The 23,690-nt window shown below is 30.6% G+C and overlaps 1 protein-coding gene across 1 annotated transcript in view; it reads right to left on the bottom strand.

The window, feature by feature from the left end:
- Positions 1-23,690, bottom strand: part of LOC107449530 (monocarboxylate transporter 10) — a 198,939-nt gene that overhangs the window by 54,969 nt on the left and 120,280 nt on the right. The window contains exons 2-4 of the mRNA XM_016065084.5: positions 8,251-8,408; positions 4,304-4,479; positions 1,597-1,873 (exon numbers count right to left, since the gene is read on the bottom strand). Of these exons, the coding sequence (XP_015920570.3) occupies positions 1,597-1,873; positions 4,304-4,479; positions 8,251-8,408 (611 nt within the window). The remainder of the gene's footprint in view (positions 1-1,596; positions 1,874-4,303; positions 4,480-8,250; positions 8,409-23,690) is intronic.

The raw sequence follows: 23,690 nt of genomic DNA, 5'->3' as shown, positions 1-23,690 counted from the left end.
CGAAATCTATCACAGACATAATTCTAGTGGGGGAGTACTGTAGCGTATCTACCACTACAAAATTACAACTGCAATTCACTAGTATATAAGACATGTTAACTCGACTCTATGTCGGGGTACCTTTTCATAGATGACGGTTGACATTGTCGAATTTAACTCTCCCCACAGTTTCAACAAACATAAACTGTTCATGTTAAGTTCCTATAAGAGTTTTAATAAAAATTCGTTATGTCAACAGTCTTTGGTGAGAAGGAAGATAGGGTATTAAAACCATTTCAGTTATAGATAGACTTAACCTGTTCATTTCTCTAAACTATTCAATAGTACAGTATTTACTCTTCAAGGAAATAAATGCAGTTTTATCTAAATCCGTAGTTGAAGAAATAAAAAAACATTTATTAGTTAGAGACATTTTAATTTTCTCGAAAAAAGTACTAAAATTAAATGTCTTTCGTACCAGTTTTTGCTCTATTCCGTCATGATATATATACGTTTTCATCCCTAACTTGCTCCGAATAGCAGATGATAAATGTTTTCGAAAAGTAATACTTTTAATGTATCATTTTTGGTTTAGTGAAGTTCCATTTATAAGGTTTTTACTCACCATTACTTCTGAATAATTCTCAGGCTTAAGTGATACGATACTTTCAGGGCTGCAAACTTGCTCCACTTTATAAAAAAAAAAATATTTTCAAGTGCTTTCGAAATTTAAGTAAATTTTATTTCAGTATTTTTTCCGTTAAAGTAATTTTTTCTCCGCTACAAATCAAGAACTTAAAGTACGGTATGAAATGCAACTTTATTGCAAGTATCTCGTGGTGACATTTTCAAAGTCAAAGTAATTATCCATTTTTTACCATTTCCTTCGCTACAAATTTATTAAAACTTTAGCAAAAAGAGCAGTTGGCATGCCTGCACTTTGTTAAAGCTGAGCATTTTAAAAAGTTGGTAAAATTAAACGAAAATCCGCAACTTTTAATTTGTACTCCTCTACCGTTTTTTTCTAAACATTCTACCGAATACGGAGGAGATGGCATTTCTGCTGTTATGTTTTAAAAACTTCTGTTTCGGTTTATTGCAGCTGGAAAAAAATAATTCTCAAAAACTTCAAATGCTGAACAGTAGGACAAAAATCCATAAAACGAATAAAATGTTCCGAGATTTTTTTCATTCTCACAAACTTATATATATCAATTGTAAATCGATATGAAATCGGTAAAAACAGATTTGAGTAAAGTTTTACATGATTTATCAAATGGAAAAAAGGGGCGTAGTGTCCAAATGTTGGACAGAATGTCAAGAACTCTTGGAACGAAGAAAATATACCACGATCTTTTTTTTTCATTCCTGCAAACTTATGTAGAACAATTATAAATCGATATGAAATCAGTAAAAACAGAATTGAGTAAAATTTTATAAGGTTTACCAAATGAAAAAAAGGTGACTTGACTCCAAATGTTGGACGGTATGGGAAGAACTCATGGAATGAATGAAATATACCACTATTTTTTTTCATTCTCACAAATTGATGTAGAACAATCATAAATCGATATGAAATGGGGAAAATAAAATTGAGTAAAATTATATATGATTTACCAAATGAAAAAAAGGTGCGTAGAGTCCAAAAGCACACAAAGCAGCTGAGAACATGGTGAGAAGGATGGGTCGGCTACGTAGGGGTGCCCAATCGAAGAAAGGGGGCTTGTCTGATACTCCTGATTTATCTTTGATCTTCTTCCTCTGATTTTTTAAGTGAAGGATTGCTCTTCGTTGAGGATGGTAAAGTGATGCTGATCTGTAGCAGATGCCGATGAAAAATGGAGCAACAGCCATTCCCGTGATCGCATGGAGTCCTAATCTCCATCCTAATGTTCTGGAAAAAATTAACAAGCAATAATTATAATTAATAAAAATTTAACAAGTAACAATGCTCTGAATAAAATTTACCAAATTACAATAATAATTAATAAAATTTAACAAATAATAATGTTCTGAATAAAATTTAACAAGTAATAATGTTTTGAATAAAATTTAACAAGTAATAATGTTCTGAATAAAATTTAACAAGTAATAATGTTCTGAATAAAATTTAACAAGTAATTATTGAAACTAATAAAATTTCACTAGTAATAATATTCTGAAATAAAATCAAATAATAATGTTCTGAAAAAAATTAACAATTATTAATTATAATTAATAAAATTTAACGTGTAATGGTGTTATGAATAAACTGTAACAAGAAATAATTATAATTAATAAAATTTAACGAGTAGCATTGTTCTGAACATAGCTTTTAAATAAGCAACAATATTTACGGAAAACAACAGTATTTTATGTAAACAACGATAAGTACAGTGGTTGGAAAATGTTGGAAACACTTCTGAACTATCTAACTTTTTCCTATATCTCAAGAAATGTTTAAACAATTATTTTAAAACTTTAGAAGTGTTTAAAGCGTGTGATTTCTTGTATATATCAATAAAGTTTAAAACCTTTAGAGGTTAAAGGGTCCGGCAATAAATTAGAAACGTTAAGGAATGTTTTCAAATACCCTATACCAAAAAATACAACGATAAGCTTGTAATTCAATTACATTGATTATCATATGAAATAACTGCACAAAATTTCAACCTAGCACAAGTCTAGTTTAAATATTATTGAGATATGGACATTTTTATAAAAAAAAAATTGCTTCCTTTTTTTTTACTATAACAAAAGAAATATTCAATGAAATTAAACAAAATTTCTAAAGTAATTTAATTAATAATAAAAATATCATTTTAAAATAAAAATTGTTCAAGATATGAGTATTTAAAGTAATAATGATGTTTTTATTGTTAAAATTGTTAATGGTTTTTTGTTAAAATAAAAGGACGTCTTTATTATTAATTAAAAATTAATCGAAAAATTTTGCTTAATTTTATTGGATGTTTCTGCAACTGTAGTAATATTTTAAATATTTAAAAATATTTTAGTTTAATAATTCTTCTTCTTTTATTATTAATCTTTATTATATTTTTTCATGTTTGTCATATATATCAAGCGACACTTATACTGAAAAGTTGAACTAAAAATTTAAAACTGATTGCTTCTAAATGTTTACCGTTACAACTACTGTTCTTTAAACACCATACAGTATATCACTTGATTTAGAATTCACAGTCTATGGCAGAGATGCCAACTTGGTTCGCTTTGTAAAAGAATAGTGATAATGAATAATCGAGTGATAATGAAACTTCAGTTATTTTCAGTTAATTATATTTCATTTTAAGTCATTGTTCCACCACTAAATTTCAAACATTCAAAGTACCACACGAAGTGTAACTTTATTGCAGTTACCTAGTAGCTACCATAAGGATGCTAAAAAAAATATGTTTATAATTCAATGTATTTAATACCTTCATGATATAGGGGATATGGGCCGCTGCGTGGCCCAGGTTCCCAGTTTTTGATAAATAAAGGAAAGGTACAGTTACCTAGTGATGGCACATTTAAAGAGCAGGAGTTGTTATCCATATTCTGTAAGTTTTGCTATTCAATTCATCACCAATTCATTAAAGGTTTGAAGACGGTGGACCAATTGGTATCTCCGGTCTATGGTCACAAAAGCCAATATGATCCCAGTGTCAAATTTTCGATCAAATTTTGCTGTTCCGGAAATCTAGCTCTGGAAAACTAAAACACTGGCAGTGAAAATATTTAGAGAGTCTGCTATATCTTATCAATTTAACTGCTTCAGCGTTGTTTCCTCTTTGATAAAAGATAAATAAACGTTCTAAAAGTGTTCACTCTTTCAAATTATAAATTAATAATTTGAGTGCATTCTATTCTTTACTCATTTTGGCAACACCAAGTTCGTTTGAAATGTTAGTTTACAAGTATAGAAAAGCACCGTCGTGGCGCTTTTGCTTTAAATTATGTGATGGAAGGAGGCTCTTTTATAAAGCTGTAACAGCTTAAAAAACGTTATGTATGTTTCAAGACTTTAAATCTTGAATGATTAAGAGGTGATGCTTCAAATATCGTTTAAAAAATTTTATTATCTGTGTTTTAGATATCTTAAAACACTATTAGGCCTAAGTATGATAACAATCAATTTAAGAAATAAAAATATTCATTTTGAAAACAAATCATATTCACATATTAATTTAGAAAAAGAACTAAGCATTTTAAACATTCGCTTTGTAAATTCAATTTATTATTAAACATTTTGTTAAATGAAATACTACTTTTCCATAGTTTAATTTTTATTTTAACTACAATGTGTTTTGTTTTCTTTAGTGTTGTTGATGTTTAAAATTACCTAATGATGCTTGAAAAACTGTATGAGAAAACAATGACTCCACATCCTGTTCCTGATGTAACGATGATTTCCACTTTTTCTCGCCTTCTCTTGAAATACTGTCCTATCATCAATGATGATGTCACTCGAGCTAGACTAAGTCCTAAGGCCATAACAAGTCCATAACTAACAAACACCTATAAGACAATTTATAAATAAGAACTAGATCCAACAGTTTAGCATGATACAGTGCAAATGTATTCGTTATTCTGAGCAAACAGTACAGGGCTCGAAAAAACTCAGAAATTTTACCCGTCCCCGAGGACGGCTTGTCCAACAATGCACCCGTCCTCCGTTGAAACTAACCCGTCGCTTTTAAATAAATAAAAATATAATTTTCTCCTATTTATAACAAACATTTATATAAATTGTACAATGAATTAGTCGTTACTAGGATTACATTATACAGTAATAAAGGAAATACTAGGTTACTGATAGTAACCTAGTATTTCTTTTATGAAATAATTTAAATGACAAGGGTCAAGTTATCTGGAATGTCAAGTCATCCGAGTGTACTGCGTTTTTTAAATGAACCGAATATGACGTTTGCCAGTTCCACAATCAAGCCAATGATTTACAGAGGTTTCTGAACAGAAATCTGAAAGAGGTTTTCCATTTAGGTAGATGTTCATAAATGCTTTTAAAGCTTCTTGTTTAAGACCAGTACGTATTGTGTTTTTTTGTAAGTTTATTGCTGCAAAGCCCCTTTCAACCGCTGCAGTTCTCCCAGACAGAGAAAACATCAATATATGCGCAGTATGTTGCTGTATTGTGGGTCATTTTGCTGCCTTGTAACTTACAAGACTCTTGTAAGATAACAAAAATTGAAAATGTATCACGAACATTAACGGGAAAATGGCCGTCCGCGCGAACGTCGGATTCGAGAAATTCGTTGTCCGCGGAGATTTTTTGACCGTCGAGGACGGGCGGACGGGCTGTTTTTCGAGCCCTGGAACAGTAGCTTTAATCGATTAGTTCGTGAAAGCATACGAGATAATTTAGTTGTTTTAAAAGATAGTTTGACTGTAGATTCCATAAGAACTGCAACATATTACTATGGCACTCTCTCTCAAAACTGACAATACGCAAATGATGAAAACATAGTTAGTTTGTAATATAAAATAATATAATAAAGGGCTCAATTCCCAACGAAAATAATTAAGAAAGAAAATAGATACAAATCAAAAATTAAATTAATTTCCCTTAAGGCTGTTTTCTCCCAAGAATCCGTCGTAAAATAAATCGATACTTTTTTTGCGAATAATATGCTATTTTTATAACTGCTTTGAGTCTGAAACTGTTACTCCTGACTGTTAGATCAAGTTTAGCCCATCTAAATTAGCCCGTCTCTATTTGCCTCTGTAACCTGTTAGCCAGTCTACGCTTATTTTGAAAATGGAGCAAAACGCCAAGATGGAGAAAAGCTGCAGATTTGTGAAAAGGAAAAGCGCTTGTGGTTCAATTTTTTAATCTTTAAAAACTTACTCCAATGCTGCATTAGCAGAACTCATAAAAATTTGAAAAAACTGAGAATAAGGCAGTAATTTTGATAATTTTTTAGTAGGTGGAAAAAGGCAGCCAAATCGCCAATATTTAAAAATGTGTAATAACTTTTAAAATTTTTTAAATTATTTGTCTGCTTTAAAGCCCAGATAATTTCACGGCAATATTATATATATAGTATAAAATAATTGCATTGCTTCATGGGCAAGGCACTTAAACTATGGCTGTTTAATTTTCTTTCACAACAGAACTTTGAAAAACAGCGATCATATCAGTATACAAAAATCGATGGAGTATTCACCAATAGACCTTGACTTGGTAACACGCGACAGACTAAGCGCGATATAAATTTAAATTGGGGGATCACCACGGGCATATACATCATCAAGAGTTTGAAAAGTCATCGATTGCCGCTCTTTGTTGATTTCTTAGACCTAAATTTTTGTCTATAACGTCATATTTGTTTTTCCATTCCTGACTATTAAAGATAATTTATTTATTACTCTCAATTATATAACTCTCCAAATCAGGTAAATATTCTCCAACCTACCTGATCATTTCTTAAAAATTCATTAATCAACAATTCATTGCTTTTTTTAACAATTAATGTAGTGTAGATTTTTTAAACTATTTGACAGTTCCGACTGTGTTACTTCTTTGCTCTGAAGCAGTTTAAGGTAAAAAAAAAATTAAAAAAACAAACAAACTATGAACCAACCATATAACTGATTAAATCATTTGGGTCATAACCATAAATAACTTATACAATCGTTGTAATCTTAATTTTGTCTGAGGCGACTGACTGAGGTGAGATACTAAGAAGTACTTGTTAAAAATAAGTAACAACTGCTAGTAACTGATATAAGTTTAAAGATCTTTATAATTCAGTCCTTACTATTCTAACTTTCATACTAGGGCGTCAAAACAATATTTTCTTCCATTTTAATTTAAAATTTTAAGAATAATAGCTTTTTTTTCTTAATTAATATTTTAATTTAAGAGTACTCCGTACCTCTGACTTCTAAACAAAAATGCTTATGCATGAAAAAAATTGTTTTAGGTATTTAAAGACACAAACTTGGATAAGTAATTTTCAGTCTCTAAAATTTACAATAAAAGCTCATAAAATGTTTCTAATGAAATTTATTTCTGATAAAACATTTATGTATATGAGGTTTGATTGTCATTTATTACTTACATTTCGAACTAATACACAATATGTTATAAAAAGCAACCACCGAACAAATGTTGTTAGGACAAATTCATTATCATAAGAATATTTAAATTAAATGTCATAAGTATTTTGCGTTGTAAACTAAGTAGAGTTGTTAATTGCTTGCTAATTATTGTAAAATAATATAATGGAAATTCTAACTTCAATATTTGATAACTTAAGGGAGTTAAAACTAAAACCGTATTTCAGGCTCCACTCGAGAGTTTGTTTTTGGAAGAATGATTAAAAAATATTTCTATTGATGTAAATTGATTGAAAAATATTTCTATTGATGTAAATTGATTGAAAAATGTTTCTATCAATTTCAATAAAAGAGATGTTTCAAATTTATAATCCAAGTAATTTTTTTTTGATTAATTATTTTGGTATTTGTCAAAAACACAAATGTGAAGTTTCTTTTATTAGTTTTGATTTTTATTTTCGAAATTTTTAATACGTTATGTATGTGGTAAAAAAGGTCATTAGTGAAGAAACTTTTATTAATTTCTCTTCCTAAGCGCAACTTTAGATAACTAGATAAAAGTGCTTTTACTAAGCGTTTGTATTGCGTTAACCGTAACGTTAACTTTATTTCCTCTCCCTTAGAGACACGGTGTTACTAAAGAAAATTTTCGGGCATGAGCTGTGAAGTTCATATTGCGCTAATGTTAGAGATAAGGGGAACTTCAATCTTATGCAAAATCTCTCTAATAAAGAGATTTTGAGATAGTATAGGGTTAATCTTACAGTGACCACAATGCCAAACACATTTTATACCTCAAAGCGATTCTACAATTTGTAGAAACATTTTCGTCCGTCCGTTGTGAAACGTTAGAGTCAAGGAAAATTGTAACTCTATACAAAATCTCTCTAATATTTACTTCAAGGCTTCTATATTAAAGAATTTTTTCCTTTCCAATGCCCATCCGATTGACATTCGTCATTCAGGTATTAGTAAGGCAAATTTGTTAGCCACCTTTATAGGAGCACTATATTTCCTGGGACAATGTTGCTCTCACAGTAAGGACAGATAATACAGAGAATGAAAAAACATCCATGCCTTGTCCGGGATTCAAACCCAAGATGCAAGGCCTTCTGATGCAAGGTCAGCTCGCTGACCACTACACAATTCGTTCGACACATATTGAAGTTATAAATGGTGAATTTAATAAATGGAAACTAAATGTATTACTTGATGCATTTGAGATGCAAATGAAGTGAAAAGACAACCCAAAGCAGCAGTCAATCCTCCAAATACAGCGGTCAGTCGAGTGCTCTTCCGGCGACAAAAGGCCACGATTAGGGGTGCAAGGAAGTATCCCATTGCCAGAGCTAACGATCCGAGCCATACTGTAAAGATAAAAATAATAAATCATGTAATAAAATGTAATAAAATTTGACATAACAATAAAAAAATTTATAAAAATTAGGTTAGGCTTTTTCTATATAAGAACTATACATCGTATTTTGAATCCTCTGGTTTTGCTTAAATTATCAACAAACATTGTCCCGTTATCATTTTTCGTTGTTTTTGTTTTCTATTACCCTTCCAAACTTTATTACGTTTGTTTAAATTATCTTGTTTAACGTTACTTCACGATCAAGATCACAAATGGGTATTAAAATTTACCGGATCAAGACCAGATGGCGTTGCTAAATGATCTCCCCCATGTTCGCCTATGACCAACCCATAGTATTGCGGATGACGTCTTGTTTTGAAAGGTTTAATTTTTACCTCCTGATACCATCCAGGTACGTATTGAATATGCTATTAATATGCAATTGTACTAATTGCGTAAACTTATAATTCATGATATCCCAATTAATGACATCACACAATCAAACTTATATTATTTAGAAAACCAATATTAGTTCTCCCTCTCGTTTTGACTTTCAATTATAGAAATATTTTAATCACATTAATTATGTTTACGTATGATTTGAGTATGCTAATTTAAGCTGCACCCATTATCGTACGGTCTATTGTGTTCAAAATTACCGTAATTTTATTAACGTCATAACCAACTGAATTTAAATATTCTATGACTATCCCTACAAGTTTTAACGGTGTTAATAAATTTATGTTCTTTACATTTTTTTGGAAAAAAGAAAACAGCGCAAAAATAAATTAAAAAATGAATTCAATCAAAGAACTACTTAGTATCAGTTCGGACAAACTGAAAGTTGAAAATACATCTCCTAATATTTTGCATTTTTTTTGGTATTTTATCTTAACATAGCCGGTTGTAAAAAAATAACACAATTCACTTCTCGTTGATGTATTTCATTATCCTATCAGCGAGGAAGATTCAACATTAAATGACCATCAAACAGAAATTAACTCCAGGAAAGCACTCAAAACGAAAATCGTTTAACCCTTAATATTTTCCACTTAATTTCTGTTCGTAAGGCGTAAACAACAACAGCCATCCGATAACACTGCAAGATAAATGGGCAAAAGCAAACGATGGAAAAGGTTCATAGAATGCAGTTAATTAATCCTTTTAATGCTTATCGACGATTGCAGTTATAAAAAGAATTAAGAAAGAAAATAAAAATGGCGGCCGGCAATGTGATTGAATACCATTATCTCTGACGTCATACAGATACCGTTGCCACGTAATGAAACTAAATTGCTATGTTAAATTTAGATCTTTATTTCTTTCGAATTAAATTCCATTTGTGTAGATCTCGTTAATAATTAGAATAATAGTTGTTAATACATTATCCCTTATTTTTTATAAAAATATTATTTTTATACATTCTCATATTTTTTTAAGATTTACTAAGAAAATAAAATCTACAGGAACATATTTTTCTATATTCTTACTACAAAATTATTTTATTTGATTCGTTTGTACGCTATTTTAGAGTTTATCTAACATATAAAAGTAATGGGAGAATATATTTGTTTTAAATAGAGTTCAAATTTCAGAAAAAAAAGAACACACTGAGCACTTTTTTACCTTTGAATAGTTTTAATTTGTAACTATAATTATATCTGTAAATTTACACAGAAATTTAACTAACTAAATTTGTCAGTTTAATTCAATCGAATATTAAAACTAAACCGTTCCACATTTATAACAATTTAGATACACATGAAGGAGTTTAATGAGTGTGCAATGCATTAAAACTATCGAACACCGAAGAGTTCAATCAAACTATCGCATTGATTTTGTATTGTGTAATTTGTCACTTTCTTAAAACAAAATTCCAAACTTTGAAATCTTTCTTGATACATGAGTTCTAATAAGTCATGTCCATTTTACTCTTCGAAAATAAGTTTTATGTTTTGAATTTCTCGAACATTCTAAAACATGGTACGAGGGGAAAAAGATCCCATTTATAAAGACTTAAAAAGAGGCGTTCTTAACAATTTATTACATTCTTTATAAAAGTGAAAATATTACTCCATTCAATGTAAGAAACTTTTTCTTCAGATTGATAATTTCTTCCCCTACTAGTATATAAATGGTTTTAGAGATACAGCATGTTCTTTTTGGCGGAAAGTGAAGAAAAAAAAGGTACCCACCCTCCGTATTCTCCGGATTTCATTCAGTTTAACCCTTGGATCCCAAGAAATAAGGGATGAAAAATGATGTTCAATGTGTAAGTGGAGCATTTCCCGTCAATGTAACGTTTTCCCGGTCTACCATTTCTACGCCAGTGACTGGAATCATTTTTCACAAATAACAGATGTAATAGTCAACGGCCCGTGACAGGTTCTTAACTATTTCCTCCTCTTACCCTTTTCTTGTTGGACCAGATATATCACAGTGTGTCCCGAACACGGTATTAAAGGCTTAAGCATTCAAAATGAAATGGCTCTTTTATTCGAGTGTTTTCAGTTAGATCAGTTTTTTTATATCATTTCAGAATTGGTTCTGAAACATATTCATTTGTTTTATTAGGTATCATTAATGGCGAAGTGACTTATTGTTAGCTTAATTTTTTAATGGAAAATGAATTTGACAACTTGAAATTCAATTCGAGCATTATTGATTATTCTATTCAGTTTAATTTATTTCTTCTACAGTGGAAGTTCATTTTCACAACTAAAAATACAACTCGAGTGTTTTCAGTTAAATCAGTTTTTTTAATATTATTTCAGAATTGGTTCTGAAACATATTCATTTGTTTTATTTGGTATCATTAATGGCGAATTTGCTTCTTGTTAGCTAAATTTTTTGCCCATTCAGTGGAAAATGAATTTGACAACTAGAAATTCAATTCGAGCGTTTTCAACATGGAGTAGTTATCGGTTAGATCTGGTTTATTTCACTTTGAAATGATTTATTTGGTTTTGAAACATAGTCATTCGTTCTATTTGATATCATTATCGACTATTCTATTCAGTTTATTTATTTCTTCCACAGTGAAAGTTCACTTTCGTAACTAAAACTTCAATTCGAGTGTTTTCAGTTAAATCAGTTTTTTATATCCTTTCAGAATTGGTTCCGAAACATATTCATTTGTTTTATTTGGTATCATTATATCGACTATCCTATTCAGCTTATTCATTTAGTCTGCATTCAATGAAAGCTCAATTTAGCAACTAAAAATTCAACTCGAGTGTTTCCAGTTTGATCATTTCAGAATTGGTTCTGAAACACATTCATTTGTTTTATTTGGTATCATTAATAGCGAATTTACTTCTTGATACCTTAATTTTTTCTTGCCCATTCAGTGAAAAATTAATTTGGCAACTAGAAATTCAATTAGAGTATTTTCATCATGAAGTAGTTATTAGTTAGATCAGGATGAAATCGGGATCACTTAGAAAGGATTTATTTGGTTCTATAACATAGTCATTTGTTTTATTTGATATCATTATATCGACTATTCTATTTAGTTATTCTGTTTAGTTCATTTCTTCCACATTCAATGGAAGCTAAATTTATTAACTAAAAATTTAACTAGAGTGTTTTCAGTTAGATCAGTTTTTTAGATCATTTCTGAATTGGTTCTAAAACATATTCCTTTGTTTTATTTGGTATCATTAATGACAAATTTACTTCTTGCTTGCTTAATTTCTTTCTTGCCCATTTAGTAGAAAATTAATTGGACAACTAGAAATTCAATTTCAGTATTTTCAACATGGAGTAATTTTCAGTTAGATAGGGGCTTATTTAACTTTGAAATTATTTATTTGGTTCCGAAACATAGTCATTTGTTTTATTTGATGTAATTATAGACTATTCTATTCATTTCATTTATCATTATTAAGTTCAATTTAACAACTAAACATTCAGCGCGTGTGTTTTCAGTTAGCTCAGTTTTTAATGATGTTTTTGATTCATTTGGTCTAAAAAGGTTAATATTTGTTTTATTTGATATCATTTTCGAGATAATTTATTTCTATTAGTTTAATTTCCCTATGATATTCTATGGGATATTAATGTGAAACCTAAAAATTCCTTTTTGAGTGTTTTCTGATTTTAAATTTATTAAGTTCTGAAACGTATTAATTAGTATTAATTTATTTCAAAATACCGTCTAAATTATTTCTTTTTCATTTTTCTTCTATCACATCTAACTTCAAATTATATTTGACAACTTTAAATTCAATTCGAGTGTTTTCAGTTGCATGAGTTTTTTTTTATTATTTAAGATTTAAGTGGTCGTTAAATGCAATCATTTATTTTATTTTATATCCACATTATCGATTCATCTACTTCTGTTTATTTTTCTTCTACATTCAGTGGAAAGTTTTAATTTGAGAACGAAAAATTAAATCGACTGTTTTCAGTTTGATCGTTTATTTTTTAACCTCATTTTCGATTTATTTGATGCTGAAAGGTAATCAATTGTTTAATTTTATTACATAGTCGATTAATTTACTTCTGTTAATTTTTTACTCCTTCCTCTAATATAGAAAATTAATTAGAAAGGTAAAAATTAGATTTTAATGTTTATATTTAGGCCGAATCCTTATATCATTCCAGATTTCAAACGGTACTGAAATGCAACCATTTGTATCAATTTACGTCATTATCAACTAATTGGCTTCTATTTAGTCTATATTTTCTTTCACATTCAGTTTAAAATTAGTTTTACTACTGAAAATTCCACTCCAGTGTTTTTAGTTATATTAGGTTCTTAAGTGCTTTCAGTTTTATTTAATCGTTAACATAATCATTCGTTATATTATATAACATTATCGACAAAGTTTTATTAAGTTTACTTTTTTTTCTTCGTGTATCTTCCTATAGTTCGTATCGATGATACTAGATTAGAATATGGAGAAAAAAAAAATTTTTTTTTAATTTTCCCCGACCAGCCCTTATTTAGGGCATATGGGTAAATGTTTATTAAAATAATAAAAAAATCTAGAAAACAGTACAAACATAAAATACATATCAGCCATGGCAAGCAGCCCATGAACATGGCGGGCGCAGAGCAGCAAAAATAATGTAAGGTGATGAAACATTAAAACAGCAATATATTAAAAATTAAAAATAATAATTATTAATTATAACTAGATTTGAATATATACTTCTTTATTCGGTTTAAAGCAATATTTAGAACCCAAAGATAATGTTATTTTTAGGATAAGCTAGTCCTAGTGTAGTCTTGTGTAATCATTGTGTCTCAGAATTATATCAAGATAATCGCTTCAACAATAATATGTGAAATGAAAAATTTTCTTCTTGTGTATTTGCAACATTCACTTTCAAAAATCTATGAAATTCCCTTTAAAGTCCGTAGATTGGTTATTAATTCATAGCTCCCATCCATTCAAATGAGTGCAGAGATCGTAATTGTAACGAACTTTAACAAACTTCGTATTGCTGACCATCAAACTAAACGATCGGTTTAAAGTTTCTAAATTTAATTTGGAAGGCTCCTTCGTTTCCGCAGTGGTTACAGCATAAATCTATAGGTACCGGGTTCGATCACATCTTTCACCAAAAAAAAAAAAAAACTCGCTAGCACTCTCTTCCCATTGGTAACTACGGACAACGGCCACGCAACTCCTTTACTCCTCGACACATGACAGCGCTACTCTATTTTGCTTCTTTACACGGTTTGCCTAGATTTGTCAAACAAATCCTGGGTCTCAAGCAATGTGAAGGGGATCAAATTGAAAATATCTTTTGCGTGCATAACATTCATTTACAGTTAGTGGCCATATATTTTATGAAAAGAAATTATTGAAAAAAATCTCAATGGCACAAAAGCACGAGTTAACCAAAACGTAATACAGTTTATTACTAACGATATCAAGATACTAGCTGTTTCGAACTCTGGTTTCGCTCGAACCCGAACACATTGCAGACGTAAAATATCCTCAGTGGTAAGCGGATCATGGATGTAAATCCCCATGCAGCCAGGTTAACCGTGGGAGGTTTTTTTCAGTGTTTCTTTCCGTGTAACGCAAATGCGAATTTGTTCCATCGAAAAATCCCCCCACGAATGCTAGTTACTCTCAATGCTTGATCCAAGAGCTCCCTTGTCTCTTGAGTTAGGTTCGAAATAACAAGGTTACGGAGTTGAGCATTGATAGTCGTAAATTCAAGATTGAATCAAGAGCTATGGAGTTGCATTACAATCAATATCTCGTATATTACTGTAGTTAATTAAGAGAACCTTATAGATTAATTAAAAAATGCACTTCATCAGTCAAAACAAAATTTTTCGACACCAGTATTACAAATAAACATTTTAAAAAAACAGAAATGATTTTGTGACAACATAAATAAAGAATGAAAAATGGCTTCAACGAAAAAAAATGTCTAATACATTCTATAAACTTTATTTTTCTAATAAATGTTTCTACACATTATTATAAAAATATTTTGGTACTAAATTTTTCATTTTATACTCTACAATAAATATTATTAATGCCTGAATTTACATAACTGAAGATATAAAAGCTTAAAAGGCATCTTTAAAAGCTTTTAAAAGAGCTACCATTTTGACAATACATCGCATGATTTAGAACGGCATATTTTTTGTAATAATCGCATATTTCGACCTGTCACAAACTTCTCATATTTCATAGAGTCATCTTGCAAATTCAACAACAACACAAAAGATGTAAGAACACAAAAATAAAGAAATTTCTCTCAATCACAACATCCCACGCTCTGCAGAAGTGTTCTCCATTTCTGTATGGCGCATTCTTTTCTGTATGTTTTTATTTGCAGTTCTGGGGATAAAAAATTTCTTGGCCCAAAGCCCGGTGGTTAAGATATCAAAGTAAAGGGGATGAGTAGGGAATAGGTTTCATAAACTGAAGATGTCAGCTCTTTTCATTGTGACGGAAATGCAAGATTCTCCAATAAAAGAAGAACGGACTTAGCAACTTAAAAGATGAGGCAAGATACATTAAAAGATTGCTGTTTCAGTACAAAGTAGTTAAACCACATCCGATTGGGAACATTTTGTTTTATTATTGAGGGATGGGGTTTTTTTAATTAAAAAATAATATATTAATAGAATAATACATGTATCAAAAGTATAATACTTATTGTTCCGTGAAATTTTTCGGTCTGATGTATTTTCAGAAATTTAAAAAGTTATAAGTTTTGTGAACAAGGCTCATTTAAAATTCTTAATTATAATTTTGAAAAACTATTCACAGAGTCAAAAGCTCGAGTTTCATTATTTATTATCTTTTCAGTTAGTAAGTCTCTTACATTATGTATTATAGTTTCGTTTAGTAAGTCTCTTATATTTTTTTTATTATCCTTTCATTTAGTAAGTCTCTTACATTATGTATTATAGTTTAATTTATTAAGTCTCTTATATTATTTATTATCTTTTCAGTTAGTATATATCTTACATTATGTATTATATTTTCAAGTAGTAAGTCTCTAACATAATTTATTATCTTTTCAGTTAGTAAGTCTCTTATATTATGTATTATAGTTTCGTTCAGTAAGTCTCTAATATTTTTTTATTATCCTTTCATTTAGTAAGTCTATAACATTAATTAAGTATTATAGTTTCATTTAGAAAGTCTCTTACATTATTTATTATCTTTTCAGTTAGAGTAAGTCTCTTACATTATGTATTATATTTTCATCTAGTAAGTCTCTTACATTATGTATTACAGTTACGTTTAATAAGTGTCTTATATTATTTATTATTTTTTCAGTTAGTAAGTCTCTTACATTATGTATTATATTTTAATTTAGTAAATCTCTTATATTATTTATTATCTTTGCATTTACTATGTCTCTTACATTATGTATTATATTTTCAAGTAGTAAGTCTCTTACATTATTTATTATCTTTTCAGTTAGTAAGTCTCTTACATTATGTATTATAGTTTCGTTTAGTAAGTCTCTTATATTTTTTTATTATCCTTTCATTTAGTAAGTCTCTTACATTATGTATTATATTTTAATTTAGTAAGTCTCTTATACTATTTATTATCTTTTCAGTAACTATGTCTCTTTCATGATGTATTATATTTTCAAATAATAAGTCTCTTGCGTTATTTATTATCTTTTCAGTTAGAAAGTCTCTTACATTAAGTATTATAGTTTCGTTTAGTAAGTCTCTTACATTATTTATAATCTTTTCGGTTAGTATGTCTCTTATATTGTGTATCATATTTTCAAGTAGTAAGTCTCTTACATTATTTATTATCTTTTCAGTTAGTATACATTATGTATTATAGTTTCAATAAGTCATCTCTTACATTACTTACTATATTTTCAATTAGTCTCTATTGGATATAATATCCACACCATTGCTGTTTTGAAGCCAATAATTTGATATCATTCATGACTTTCCGTTAACGAAAACTCTGACTAAAAAGTTCAGTCAAGAGTTTCAACTCCACGTTATTCCTGAAAATAGTTATTAGTAAAAAACTATTGTTGACCTGGCATCAGAATAATTAGAGCACAGTTATAAGCGAAAGTGATTAATTGTAGCAAATAAACGTAGTGTGGGACTTCACAAGTAAAGCAACACAATCAGCGACTGCTGCTTTGAAGTCAGGAACAAGAATGATAATATTTTAGAAAACTGTACGATTATTTAAATAACGCTTCAGCATGTGAAATGGTGAAAAAAAAGAAGGAATTTAAGATTGTTTTTCAAAGGTTTCGTCGTCATATGAAATGGTGCTTTTTTTTTTAGAATAATAAACTATTTTCCTAACTCTTGTGAGTTTGCAACAGCTACTTATGACTGTTAAGACAAGTTTTGCCTATCTTTAGATAGCGCTTCTTCTTCTACTACTTCTTTCGGCATGACAGCCTTTTGTGGGCCAGAGCCTTACCTAGAACATTTCTCCATTCTGCTATTTTCTTGGCGATTGTTCTATAGTTACTGATTCCTAGGATTTTGAAATCCTCTTCCACACAGTCAAGCCATCCGGTCTTAGGCCTATCTCTAACGCTAGTTCCCATTGGTTTGTAACCGATTTCTTGTTCGTTGGATGTCGTAACATTATATTTTTACGGGATAAAGTCATTAGCCTGATGCACAACACCCAACCTGAAGAACCAGGATGTTACTCTTTGTCTGGTGCCTATGCTTATGATGAAAATGGCGCAACACGTCAATATGGAGAAAAGCCAGAGTTTAGTGGAAATGAAAAGCATTTTTGGTCTAAATTTTCTTCTTAAAAGCCTGCTTCAATGCTGCATTATCTGGCTCATAAAAATTTGCAAAAACTGAGAATAAGGCAGTGATTTTAATAATTTTCCTCTAAATGAGAAAATGTCACCAAATTGGCAATTTTTAAAAAAGTTTAATAACTATTAAAATATTTTTATTCGTCCAGATAGTTCTTCATGGCAAGATGATATATATATAGTTCAAAAACATCTTTTTGCTTGAAGTGAAAGGTACTTAAACTGCAGCTTTTTTATTTTCCTTGGCGACAGAGCTTCGGAAATTCATGTTAAATAAAGGAAAGGAGAATCGAATTTCCACACTGGTGAACTTTTTCAAAATAATTGTTTTAAAATCTCATGTAATATATAATCATTTGGCCACAATCTTTAATATATAATCTTTAAGTAATATATAATCTTTTGGCGCGCATGTTCAGGCTTCAAATGTAAAGTTTTTCTAATCTTCAGTATAAATCAGACACCTCTTAAACTGTTTGAATGGGATGTTTCTAAATTCGTTACTAAAAATGTCATTGAAATCAGCCGAAACTGCCCAAGAATTTCTGATCAAATGTGGTTCTGAGATATGTATCACAGGACATGTTGTATGTACTATGTAAGTTGATATTTGAAATACTATATTTATTTTTAAACTCATATGTTATCATAAACGTATTTATTCTAAACTTTTTGATGCATCATTTAACAATTATAAAAAAAATGAACACAATTTCGAGATCTCTTTTCTAATGTTTGAAATTGAAAAGAATTCTTTTTTTAATCTTGATAAAATTAACTTCCAGATATAACAGAAATAGATTTAGTTGTTTAAACGTTAACCTACTTCATTTACTTTATTAAACATTAATTTACTTTTTGACATATGATTAAAATATTAAGATTCTTAATATTTAAATTTAATCTTATTGCGTTTATTATGCAAATAAATCTGATTACTTTATAGAGAAAACAAAGCAAAATCATATTTGCTAAGCCTCTTCACAATAACACTCAAGATGAACGACCAAAAACCTAATTGGTATCCCACAAAGTATTATAAAACATTTTATATGTTTAAGAAATAATGGATGATGACGGTTATGTACCATTTATACCATTTTCTCGATCGTTGTGACTAAACGCATTTTGGGCGTCCATAATTTACCCTTAGATCACGGTTGCTTCAGATTCAGATTTTATTCTTCGTTTTATTAAAGTCCCTCAACATTCCGAAACTATGCATATTTAATTTGGTTCCTAAATAATTATAGTTTTTAATTCCGAGATTTAGAATGGCATCATATTTAATCAAAAATATTTCTTTTCCATACTTTGTTTATATTTGTTTGTTGATTTAAAATGGTTTGTAATGACAATTATGTTAAAAGACTAAAAAGGCAATTTTTTATTGTTTTCATTAATCTATTTAAATTAAATAGTCATACTTCATGAATAAAAATTAATATTTTTTGCCTTGTCTCTTAAAATAATTAATTAGATTCAAAGAATATTGATAAATTATTCTTATTGATTTCTTATTTCAAAATAAAAGAATTATTAATATTTACAGCACAATTTTAAAGTATTTTTATGTTGCAAATAAATTAGGCAATTACTTGGGTGACAATTTTTATTCTGTTTTCAAAAAATACTTCTTAGGAAAAAAAATTTGGATTGCTAGCAATTGCACACAGCCTTTTTTTTAGCACAGAAGTACTTTGACTTCAGTTATAACTGTTTTCAGGAGATGTCAGCCCTATTTTCAAAGCTCTCTATGTATTGCGTTTTAGTAATAATCTGACCGGCGTGCATTAAATCACACAAACCACAATAAATAAAATTGCGGATCATAACAGAATAGTAGGCAGCAGAAATATTAAAATTACTTCCATCTCTGGTGGGAGATAAAATAGGAAAGTTCATCGCAATGATCTATTACATGCTGTACTACTTCCTCACGCACCTCACACAAGCCTGTGAATTATTTAGAAGTAGTGGTAAGTAAAACCCGATAAATCGAATTTACTTAACCAAAAGTACCACTCGAAAACATTTATCCGCCGTCCTTAGCAAGTAGGCATCTCTGGAACTGTCAGAGAAAATGGAATGCTCTCATACGTATAACATGGTGATTTACCTGCAAACTGTTGTAAATGGACCTGGTCCGGTCGCAGAGTCTGGTACAAGAGTGCCACAACTGGACAGGTAAACCAGACCGAAAGCCAGTTATAATTAATCATTAGAGGTAGACTAATCGTTGTTCAAAAACCTCTTTTTTTCCCGTTTTTTTCTTCTTTTTTTTTCTTAGAGTAAACACTCTAAGTTTATTTTAAAAAAGGGGGTGCGGCACAGAACCGGTTGAAATTTGTAGATTTGATTGAATGTATGGTTTAAGGGTACAATGGCTATAATCAGCAATACTGTGTCAAATGTTAAGGGTTTCACGTTGCTTCAGTAAACTAGTTAAACTATACGAAGTCTAACGAAAACAGACGAAATAAAGAAGGAACATCATCTCGGATCGTGAGATTGCAGAAGAGAAAAATCTCTTGAGGGAATAATTAATATACAAGCTCTTAACACTTATTTATTGCTAGAGCCAATAGGTTCCAATAAGAGTGAGAATAACTCTGCTTTTCCTAAATCCAACAGACCTTTTGTTCGTTTCTTGTGCCAAAGTTAAATCAATTGTCAGTACTTTCATTTAACAATCAAAAAATTATGGCTTCATCATATTATTAGACTAACGAGATCACTTAGTTAGATTTAGCAATCCAATTATTAGAGCTAACATCAGTTAAATAATACAATGTCCTCATCCCATTATTTGACTGATGATGTTACTCAGTTAGATTTAGCATTTAAGCTACTTAGATTTAGCAATCATCAGTCAAATAACAGGATCATTTCATCAATAGCATTTTTTTTTTAAAAAAATACTTCGTACAAAAATTTGCATTTGTCTGTAAAAAATTTGCCATCTTACTTGAGTGTCAACAGCATGAAATATATATTTCAGCGAATTTTAGGAAAATATTTCCTCTTTAATAGTTTTATTTTATTTTATAACCATCGTAGAACGGCAGATCCAATTTTGAGTTTACGACTACCAGTGTACAGCTTGACTTCGGTATTAAGACTACCTTGTAATTTAGAACCAAATCCAGAAGACAAGAGAACTCCTGAATCAAGTCTATGGAGAAATTTTCCTTCGTGGGGGACTTTTTGATGGAAGTAAACCACATTTGCGTTACATGGAGGAGAAAACTACGAAAACCTCCCACAGTTTGTCTGACGGCAAGGGGACCCTAACCCATGATCCGTCTTCCACTGAGAATATCTTACGTGAGAACTGGGGTCGGTGCGAGCCGAGTACGGAATCAACCAGCCATCACAGGGATTCTCACCCAGGTCATCTCATTGGGAAGAGAGCGCTCTATCATCGGAACCACCACGGCTCTCTGAAAAGCTATAGTTCGCTGAAAAGCATTGATAGTTTGAAAAGTGGTGATACCACAGTGGGTAAAACATTAAGCTTTCAATGTGCTGAGATTGCGTATGACCCAGTGAGGGTTTTGAACTCCGCCAAGCTTCGTATCGATGAGCACCAGATGGTCTTGGAATTAAGGAGATCGGTGCAAAATGCTGACGGTATTGCCGTTGATCATGAAATTCTGGAACCTTAAGCTCCATGACACTCTAACAAATCGAAAATATATTCTCAATAATTTCCCCTCATCTCATATTTGTGTTATTCTAAAATGCAAACACAATTCATGTAGCATATATAGTGCTATAAAAAGAAAACTCTCCAACGCTCATAAATATTGCTAAGCTCCACCAATAAACTTAAACACCATCAAAAAGTTTCGAGAATGACAGTCAAAGAAAAAAAAATTCTTAAAGTTTAAAACGAATGCAAGTTATTTCGTATTCTTAGAAGAGAAGAGTCTAGAAAAAAGTGGAGGTGGTCTTACATATAATTTTAAATAATTTTAAAAAAACAAGTGAAGTGGAAAAATAGAAACATTCCCTTTCATACTCTGAAGAAAAGAAGTGGTTTATTGGCGCGATTTTTGGCATTAAAGACCACTTTCTTTCATTTGAAGACTTTTCCTGGATTCAAAAAGGCTGACTCAGACAATTTATTGTGAGTGGAGTGGTCATAAACTGAAGTTGATTTAAATAGGAAAGTTCCAAAATTACGAACGGAAACTTTTTTGCTGGATTATATTTGTGTATGGATACTTAATTCTTTTTGCCGAATAAACTTTGGGGAGCTTATTTAACGAGCAGGTAAATGACATTTACAATAAATAAACCAAGAAAAATGACATAACGTGGTCACATCACTATGGGTATGTTTAATGTCACCCAATTGTTCTTGCTTTCACTTTAATTTTAGCGTAACTAATCCACTTTACTTTAGAGTATGATTACGGGATTTTTATTTTAAATTAGGAAGTGGTAAATAAAATAAGGCCAAGAATTTTTAGTCCCTCGTTCAAGAAAATCTGTAATAAAATAGTTCGGATACCACTGTTTGGGGGCTGGGATAGCCTGTTTGGTAGGGAGCTGAACTCCCGTTCGTGGGAACGGGGGTTCGAATCCATCAGGGCGAAGATTCCCTGTGTAGTAAATGGTGAGTGTCGCACGTTACCTCTGTCAGGTCACAAAGTCCTCCATACTACCATATGAAATTATACTTCTGGGGGTACTGAATTGGAGGTTGATAGTTCTCTGGTTCAGGTCAAAATTACGATTTGTGGATGAATGAATGGGTGTATGAATGGGACCGCCCTTTAACTGGGTGTTACGTGTGAGTGTGACAGAAGTCGAATTCTCGACCATAGAGGGCGCCACTGGAAAACAAAAAAAATCACACCCCTTGCCTTAATGACCTACGACAACAATAACAACCACTTTATTTCTACTCGAATTATAGCTGCTCCAAAAATGTCACTCACTTGCTCCATTCACTAAGCTCTTAATTTATAATGCCAAATGCAAATTAAAGTCTGATGGGACGTCATAAAATACTTTATAGTAGCATTAATGGCACCATCTGCTTTTTTCCTCTGATTTGTCACCAGCCAAAAGTATAGGACTTGCGACAGCTGGACGATAAGTGCCTCTAGCGGCGCCTTTTTTTTTTCTTTCTTGGCCAATTTCATCCAAATTCTCAAGTACCTTTTCCATCTTCCGTGGCTGCTCATTCTGGCGAAGGGGAAAAAAATTATCGACTTAATCCATACCGTCAGCACCCCGAAAACAGAAAACATCGCCAAGGCAGCAGAAAGAGACAAATGATATAAAAAAGAAAAATTGAAATTTTTTATATTACAGAAGAATAAGTCTCAGAGAGAAGAGTGTGAGAGAATAAAAAAAATAAAAAAAGAATTCTACAGAAGCAGCAAAGGATTCTTTTCCAGTCAATGTATTTGATGGATTAGTACTCAATTGCCTTCCCCCCCCCTGTTTCGAGAGGGTGAACCAAGAATGAAGGAATCATCGGAAGAATTTCGAAGATTTTTGAAGGCCCTAAAATATGTCTGGCGGTTGAAAGAGATGATAGCAAAAAAATCCTTAAATCTTAGGGATTTTTTTTTTATTTCTTTCGAAGGATTTCATTTATGTGCCCTGCAAAGATGCTTGGTGAAATATGAGAAGAATCTTTAAGTTCCAGAAGATTCGAAACGGGGTGGGGGAAAAAAGGAGAGTTCTTTATTTTTGATTTCTTCTGAGCAATTCTAAATTCAAGGAACTCTCAACTAACTGCTGCCGAAAAGTTATAGTTAAATATAGTTTTTTTTTAATAAACTAGCATGATTGCTTCGCCTAATCTAAAATGCTAGCAAGAATTTCCTTTTAAGAGTTGGAAAGCTCCATCAATAACTTCGATATAAAGTGTTCCATATTTTAGTGTACCTCATTCTAAACAATTTTTTGAAGTTATCTAAATTTTATATGGAAGTTTTTTTTCTATTTTTATTTTCGCTGCATCAAAAGTTTCATTTGTTAATTTTTTGAAGAGTTCAATATTTTATTT

The sequence above is a fragment of the Parasteatoda tepidariorum genome, chromosome 5, assembly GCF_982258835.1.
Source record: "Parasteatoda tepidariorum strain Cologne lab strain chromosome 5, Ptep-v5.0, whole genome shotgun sequence".
NCBI lineage: Eukaryota > Metazoa > Arthropoda > Arachnida > Araneae > Theridiidae > Parasteatoda > Parasteatoda tepidariorum.
Note: the sequence above shows the minus strand (reverse complement) of the source record. Positions and strands in the feature narration are given on the sequence as shown.